Here is an 8547-nt window from a genome sequence, read left to right as displayed (position 1 = left end):
CATATGGACAGTTCTTCGGAGGAGACAGCTACATCATCCTGTACAACTACCGCCATGGAGGACGGCAGGGACACATCATCTACATGTGGTGAGAGGACGCCGCACTTCAGCTCCTTTCCTTCGTCTAACGCGTCTGCTTCAGCGTGGTTTATTAAACCTAACAGTGGTCGCCCAAATGGGCTTTGATTTTAAACCTTAAGGTTGTGTTTATCCCTGTTTGTACCATATGTTTTCCTTCCACAAAACTTTAAATTAATACAGCCCTCTGACGTTTTGTGACTTTTCACCGTCTGACTGAAAACTTCCTCATAACTTTTCTATTTCCAAAATGTTTGGTTTTGTTTTCCAGGCAGGGGTCGGACTCCAGTCAGGATGAAATCGGCGCCTGTGCGATCCTCGGCTCCCAGCTGGACGACGAGCTCGGCGGCGGTCCTGTCCAGGTGCGACTCGTTGTTGTCATGGCGACTTCCTCTTTCCTCAGCACAACTCTCGGCTCCGTTTCCTCCTGACCTTTCCATCCTTTCATTCCCCGTTCTGTTTTTATTTTTCTTCCGCTGCTTCTTTGCTCGTTGGTTTCTGCCCCGCCTCCTCAGGTTGTTGGTGCTCCTATAACCACGCAGGTATTTCCCTCCCCGCCTGCTTCTCATCCGCTGATGTTGAACTAATTGTATGACCTTTACTTCTGACCTCACTTCGCATGGAAAACATTGGTGTTTATGTTGCTGCAAGAAAACAATCCATTCATGCAGAATCAGACAGCGATGGCGTACTGGGGCCATTGTAGATGAAAGAAATAAAAAGGATGAGTAAATTTCTGCCAAAAAGTTCTGAAATTTTGATATTAATCTCAGAAATTTTCTAGAAAAAACAAGGGAATTTCTGAGCTCCAAAAGTAAAATAAAGTTACAAGAAAAAAAATTCAGAAATTTTGTCATAAATTTCAGAAATGTTCTAGAAAAAAAAAGGAAATTTCTAAGCTCCAAAAGTCAAAAAATGTAAGGAAAGATTCATAAATTTCAAAAATAAAAAAATTTAACTTTTGGAACATTTAGACATAGACAATTTTCTGAGATTCATTCCTGAGATTAATCTATATATTTCTGAGTTTTTTGGCAGTAATTTACTCCCCTTTCTAGCTACAATTGCCTTTTTATGCCGTTGTAGAAAAATGTCCTTCTGCCACATCATCATCTCCAAACTAACCCCTTTCCTCTATTGCAATGCTCAAATTGTTTTAATTTAAATAAAACTTATTGCAAAATTTAAGTTTGTGCACCCAGCCCACAGTCATTTTGAAAAGAAAGTACACCCTCCTTCTGTTCTATCGAGATCTAAATTTGTTTTAAAACTGAACCTGAAGTGAGCAAGACAAACTAATTTTGCACATTTTCAGTCATTCACTTTAATACGACTTTAATATTTATAAAATCACAAGAGAAATCTGTTTAAAACTAAGTACACCCCTGCTGCTTCCTTAATATGGGAAAAAGTAACTAAAACATTTGCTGTCTTAGCCATGAAAGTAGAGATATTTGTCTGTAAAGAACAAACCCTGAATGGAGAAAATTACTCACAGCTCATCATGTAGGCACAGTGGTGGCGGTGTGGTGATGTGGGCACGTTGGGGTCACTGGGTCGACCTTGAACTCTTCTGTGCAGTCCAATGTGAGGCCATCAGTCTGGAAGCTGAAGTTTATCTAAAAACCGCACAGATTAAACAAGAAAAAARCCAGAGTTSCAATGTCCTAGTCAAAGGCTGGACCTCAGTCTGATTAGATCACTGTTGTGGGAGTTGTACCAGGTCCCAAAAACAGTAAAGCAACACTGGAAGAAGACGGAAAATGACTGAGTTATTCCTGATGAAGGGTGTATTTACTTTCTCAATCAATCAATCAGCTGTTCTTATGCAGGGTGTACTTTCTTTTTAAACCACATAAATAATAAATATTCTAGACTTGTACATGAACTAGACCGTTTCCTGCTTTCCTCTCCTACCTGTTCGCTCCGTTCCCTGCGGACTACGGTGATTTATCCAACAGGAAGTGACATCACCAGCCGTTGCAAAGCTTTACGGATATTTGGTCAAACTGCGCTGCAGACGTGATGAACGTGTCAAACGTCATGTTTCAAACGTTCATCACGTCTGCTGATCTGATCCGAAGCTCGTCTGTAAATATTTCTCTCTCCTGGCTCTGCTCTCGCACGTTCGGGATTAGCATGATCTGGATTCTTGACTGACGGCGCCGCGTCACAGCTAAAAATAAAGATGACAGTTTAACTCTCTGCTGCCATCTRGTGTTCATTATAAAAACTGCAGCACAGAACAATTTATTACAGAACGTATTTAAAACATTCAATTCTTTTAATTTCCATGATTTTCTGCTCATAGTTTAAAAAAAAAAAAAATTAAATGGGACCTAAAAAATCTAAAAGGGAATTTTAACATAAAAATGTGACATCATGGCTTGCAGATTGATAGAGGAAGTCACAATAAACAATTCCTARATTAGCTGTCAGCTCACTGTGAAAGCATGTTGATTGAAAGTTGAGTGGAAGGAAAAAGTGTGGTAGAAATATGTTTGTAGGCAAGATTCAACTGTGAGTTGTCAATARAACACTCTACAAGAAGGCTAAGTCACTAAATAAGCTGGCTGTTCACATGATACATAGTCATGAMAAGTTTAGTGGAAGGAAGAAGTTCTTTTTTAAAACTTGAGATGAATGTTTGGATAGTTTGCTTTACTAGAAATTTGGTTTTTGTGGCTTACCCTCCATGTGAACGTTGTCAATGGCTGTCCAGTCAGGAGTTGTACATTTTTTAAAAACTCGTTTTCCTTCCACTCAACTTTACATTTATATACTTGCACTATGGTTACCAGCCAGCTTCTTTAGTGATGATCCTTGAGTTTTAGCCTGCTTGTTGAGCATTTTAACAACAACTCAGAGTGGGTAAGCCATAGTTGTAGCTTGCCTACATATACTTTTTCCTTCCACTAAACTTTCCACACATAATATTTCATACTGTGAACAGCCAGCTTGTTCTGCAGCAGTATGCTGCGACTTACCTTGTGTGCAGAGGGTATTTGGAGTCTGTCCAGCCAGAAGTTGTAGATGTTTTTCCTTCCACTAAACTTTCCATCAATATGTCTGTATATTAGTGAACAGCCAGCTTGGTTAAAGATGGTCTATCATGGCTTACCCTACATTTAGAGGGTGCCAATAAGCAGTTGAATTAATTTAATCAGTTTTTCCTTCCTCTAAACTTTCCATCAAAATGTTTGCACATGGATTAACAGTGATTGAGTCTCAACCTGCTTGTAGAGTTTTAATGACAACTCACATTTCCAGTCATATGTTTGCACTCAGTAGTGATTGTGTAGACTATAACATGATTGTATTAATTGATCGTTTTGATGACGTTAATCTTGATCAGCATTTGATGAGTCGCTGTGGCGCATCTGATGTGGATAACTCACARCTCTGAGCGTCCCGTCTAACGCTGCTGTCTGTGCGCCAGGTGAGGGTGGTCCAGGGCAAGGAGCCGGCCCACCTCATGAGCCTGTTCGGYGGCCAGCCCATGGTGGTCTWCAGGGGCGGGACGTCCAGGGACGGRGGCCAGTCGGCTCCAGCAGAGACCCGGCTCTTCCAGGTGCGCTCCAACTCTGCGGGGCACACCAGAGCCGTGGAGGTGAGTGGTGATCGTCACGTTGTTCTGYCTGCTTCTCGTTTATCTATTTGGAGTCTATTTATCCCGTGAAGAGGCCCGGCGCCAGCCTTAACAAGTGTCGCCTGCTTAGCCGGAGCAGAGCTGATTCCTCTGCGCCTCAGAGCAGATTAAACGCCATGCAGCGCCGCAGTGAGAGGTCTGCTCGGTTATTAACAGACACACTGTAGTTTATTTTCAGGCGCCGTCCTGCTGGCATCATAAACCTTCTAGATCTGTATTAATCCGCTGCTGAAAATAGTCCCCGAACACCATTTGCTCTTGTTTGACTACGAATTGATGCGCTGCAAAARAAAMCCGAAGTATTTTTAGTCCAGTTTCTACTGCAAATATCTAATTGAAATAAGGAAAAACTAACTTACAAGTAACTTTTTAACAACATTAATGTTGTTAAAAAGTTAATTAACATGTTAATATTGATTAAAAACTCAGTTTCACTGGCAGATTATTTCACTTTTCATATGGCAAAAATGTCTTGTTATAATTTAAATAATGTTCCAGTCAAATTAAAACTTTTAAATCAATATTAAGGAACMGCWGTGGGAGTATCTGGGTGTTTTAACTCYCTCACTTTTCATTGCTTTGCYCTAAAAASAGCATTTCTGTGGCAATGTTTTAGTTCCATCTATCTAATTCTGCAGTGAAACTGATGTGAGCGCAAATATMTATGTAAGCAAACAATGACAAACAGTTTGTGGTGATATAATCTCAGATATGCGTCTGACTCATGTTCCACTGATGTATCTTATTACACTTTAAATAAGAAAACTAACTTACAAGTAACTTTTCAGCAATAGGAGCTTGATTTAAGCCAATAGTTCCTTAATATTAATAAAAAGTTCTAATTCCACAGTCAGATTATTTAAATTATATCTAGTACTTATTCATTAATATTAAGGATTTACTGACTTAAAGCGGACCTATTATGCAAAATTCACATTTTGCACATTTTTAATAAACCCTTTGGGTTGTTACTGCTTCTAAAATTGGTCTAAACCTTTAAAAAACAATCACTCTGCTGGTTGTTTCATGTTTTTTGGYGTCTGGAAAATTAGCAGTTTCAAAAACTTCCTGATTGTTAAAAACACAACCGAGGGAACTCAGCTGCTACCTAGGAACCCCAGCAGAGTTCCACCCGTCACCCAGCAACMCAAGCTGAGCTCCAACAAGTTTGGTCAACTAGTTTTAACCACAATGGCTGCTGGAAAAGACAAGTGTTTTGCTGTTGACTTACCATACAGGAACCTGCATTCTTGTTGTCGCGCAGGAGGCTCCACTTCTGCTTTTCAATTACACAATTGTGTAACTACACATTTGTTTGCAGTCATTTTTACGTGTGAGTGTAAACGTTGAGAATAGCAGCAAATTATTTGGATTTAAAGTGACAAGATGCCCGAAAACAGCTCAAAATAAGCAGAACTAATTCGACTAAACTCTGATTATCTAAGAATTATATGTGTAAAAAATTGTAATKAACATTTTTCTGGTAGACGTGTCCTTCCTGTTCAAGGAATCATAATAGGTCACCTTTAAAACAAGCACCTATATTTTCCTGAAAAGCTACCTGTTAGTTTAGCATTAGAAACTAAAACAAAAATAGTGTTTTTTCAGCCCTTTAGCCTTCAGCCTCTCTGTGTTCCTGCAGCTCGACGCCGTGGCCTCCAACCTGAACTCCAATGACGCTTTCGTTCTTGTGAGCCCCGACGGCGCCTCCCTGTGGGTGGGAGTGGGCGCCAGCGACACSGAGAAGCAGGGAGCTCAGCAGCTGTGCGGCATCCTGGGAGTGTCGGCGTCCGACGAGCTTTCAGAGGGAGGAGAAACTGGTGAGCACACTGTAAAAACACAAAACCTTACCAAGAAATCATCGTCTAGTCTCTAGTGAAAATATCTTAGTGAAATAAGACAAAACTAACTTAGAAGTAGCAAGATAAAGGGGCTTGTTTTAAGTAAATAATTCCCTAATACTGATTAAATATAGACAGATTATTTCACTTATACCACGAATAATTCCTATTTTATAGGTGACATATTCTACCACTGCAACTAGAACTTTTTCATCAATAGGAAGGAATTATTCACTTAAATCAAGCTCCTGTTTCATGCTGAAAAGTTACTGGTAAGTCACAGGAGGAAGTTTTGTCTTACCAAAATACTTGTTAAGCTTTTGTGTTTTTGCAGTGTAAGGCGGTYATTAGCTACAGTAAATGTGGTTTACTGGAAGACAAAGGGTTCTTAAAGTGACGGCGTGTTATTTCTCCAGATCAGTTCTGGGCCGCGCTGGGCGGGAAGGYGGAGTACCGCACCTCCACCAGACTCAAGGACAAGATGGACGCTCACCCGCCGCGACTCTTCGCCTGCTCCAATAAAACCGGGAACTTCATCGTACGTTTTTCCAAAACAAMATTTTAAAATTCCTGACAATGTCCAGAGAAAGAGAACAAATTAAGACGAGATTCTAGCTTCGGTTAACCCAAAATGTTTACATAACAACCGTTCCCCCTCACAGATCGAGGAGGTTCCCGGGGAGATGACCCAGGATGACCTCGCCACTGATGACGTCATGATCCTCGACACCTGGGAGCAGGTAAACATCACAACTTCCTGTCTGCTATCAGTTCTGTGCTATTAAGGACGACAATATAACCTGAACCAAAACTTTTTCACTTCAGCTGTTTGTTTGGATCGGGAATGAAGCTCAGGAGGAAGAAAAAACTGAAGCCATGGCGTCTGGTGAGAATAAACAGAAAATATTCACACCTTACAGACAGAAACTAAAGAGTTCACTGTAAAAACACGAAATCTTACCAACTATTTAGTCCAGTTTCTAGTGCAGATCACTCTTGAAATAAGAAAAAACTAGCTTTCAAGTACCTTTTCAGCAAGAAACGTGAACTTGTTTAAGTCAATAATTTCTTAATATTGGTTTTAAAAAGGGGCCAAATCTGGCCCGCTGCAGCTTTTTATGTGGCCCTCTCCAAATTACATCAATAAGTCCCTCCAGTTTTTCACTAATCTGCAAAATTCCCACAAAATCAAAATTTTTCTGATATTTACTGCAATTTTTTTTCTCAAAATTGGCCAAAACAAAAGTGACAGCTGCCTCAGCCTCAGGCTATAGTCCGTGATCGATATGGAGATTATTAAAAAGCCACATTTATTCCTAAATTAGCACCACAAAATCTGTCATTTTGATTGAAAGGATGTTTAATATTATTTAATTTAAAGAAACACTTACTGAATGCTGATATTTTACCAGTTTAATTGGTTTTATCAGTATATTCTGGCTGAACYGGCCCTTTAAGAACATTCAGTTACGACCCTGATGAAAACAGTAAAGATGGCTTCCTGCTCCCTCAGCGCTGCGCTACATCGAGACCGACCCGGCCAACAGAGACGCCCGGACCCCCATCGTCAAGATCAAGCAGGGCTTCGAGCCGCCCACGTTCACCGGCTGGTTCCTGGGCTGGGACCACGACTACTGGACCAGCGACCCGCTGGAGCGGGCCATGGCAGAACTGGCTCTGTGAGCGAATCACCACCATCGTCACTCTTCCTCTTCAAGCATCATGCAACGAACGCCAGGAATGGCTTTGTTTCTTAGCTTCCAGCTCACTTTAGTTTTTTAGCTAGTTTTTCTGCCATTAGTGCCACATCAGTGCCTTCGTTTGTATTAGAACAAGCAGGAGACATTTTGTTTTGCACTTTTATCGAAGACTGTCCTAATTTTATATTGAATCCGCAGCTCAGAAGGAAAACAAGCGATGCCTTAATCTCATTTAGTTTATCGTTTTAAAGGTACAGGACCCGTTAGCTGATTTCTTTCATTTCTGTATTTATTTTTTAATTATCGCCAGAAAGCAGACTAATTTAAAAAGTAATGCAGCTGCTTTTATTTCAAATAAACCAAATTCAACACATTTCTGTCGTCTTTCATTCACAAACCAGCTCACAAACATGTCTGTGGGTCGAGTCTTTATTTAAAGTCCTCATAAATATTCAATATTGAATTTAAAAATCACAGAAAACAAGCTGRTAAAAAAATTAGATGCATAAACTTTGAACACAGCCTGAGCTCTGGTGTGTAAGGAGTTTTTAACAAAAGCTTTAAATTTATGTTTTTCAAAAGTAAAACATGTAAAAATTACAACAACATATTATGGAAATTGTAGATAACAATTCTTAGATTAACCTCAAAAATGTTTGAGAAAAAAAAAAAACAGTAGAAATTTCCGAGTTTCAAAACTAAAAAACKATCAACTTTTGAAACTCGGGTCATTTCTGAAAGTCAAAAATCTGGCAAATTTCCTGTAAAAATGATTTCTGAATCTTTTATTCAGAAATTTCCTTGTTTTGTCTCAAATATTTTCAGGATTTTTGGCAGAAATTTTCTCAAATTTAAAAAATTCAATTTTTTGTTGTTGTAAATTTGCTCTGACCACAGAGCCGTGGGGTGCAGTTGGAGGTTTTTCTTCCTCCTKTGATAAAGATGTGATTCCGCTCTTTCTACAGAAAACTACTAAACTGCTGCAGCAGCACAAACTGATCAGCCAAAACATTATGACCACTGATTGGTGGGAGGGAAAAGAAACAGAATGTTGGAATTCAGGGTTTCTTTTTCAGATTTTACACTTTTCCAGAAAATGTTTTTAATTTTTCAAGCATTTATTAATGACATTTTGGATACTTAACTACAGGATTCACTAGATTTGTTTCTTAATTTAAAATATAAACAGTTAATTTCTAAGCTGGAGCAGGAAAGTTGGATCAACCAGGGAGAAAGTTAACATCCTATGAGTCAGGAAGAAATGGATCTGATTAAAAAC

The 8547-nt window shown here is 39.5% G+C and overlaps 1 protein-coding gene across 1 annotated transcript in view; it reads left to right on the top strand.

Moving 5' to 3' along the window:
- gsna (gelsolin a) overlaps positions 1 to 8263 on the top strand; it is a 9620-nt gene extending 1357 nt beyond the window's left edge. Inside the window, exons 3-10 of the mRNA XM_017307920.1 lie at positions 1 to 88; positions 350 to 440; positions 3518 to 3688; positions 5370 to 5547; positions 5985 to 6106; positions 6231 to 6308; positions 6394 to 6454; positions 7082 to 8263. Coding sequence (XP_017163409.1) covers positions 1 to 88; positions 350 to 440; positions 3518 to 3688; positions 5370 to 5547; positions 5985 to 6106; positions 6231 to 6308; positions 6394 to 6454; positions 7082 to 7251 — 959 coding nt within the window. The 3' untranslated portion in view covers positions 7252 to 8263. The remainder of the gene's footprint in view (positions 89 to 349; positions 441 to 3517; positions 3689 to 5369; positions 5548 to 5984; positions 6107 to 6230; positions 6309 to 6393; positions 6455 to 7081) is intronic.
- The last annotated feature ends 284 nt before the right edge of the window (positions 8264 to 8547 follow it).

Source organism: Poecilia reticulata, linkage group LG12, assembly GCF_000633615.1.
Source record: "Poecilia reticulata strain Guanapo linkage group LG12, Guppy_female_1.0+MT, whole genome shotgun sequence".
Lineage (NCBI taxonomy): Eukaryota > Metazoa > Chordata > Actinopteri > Cyprinodontiformes > Poeciliidae > Poecilia > Poecilia reticulata.
The sequence above is the reverse complement of the archived record's forward strand: the minus strand, read 5'-3'. Positions and strand labels throughout refer to the sequence as shown.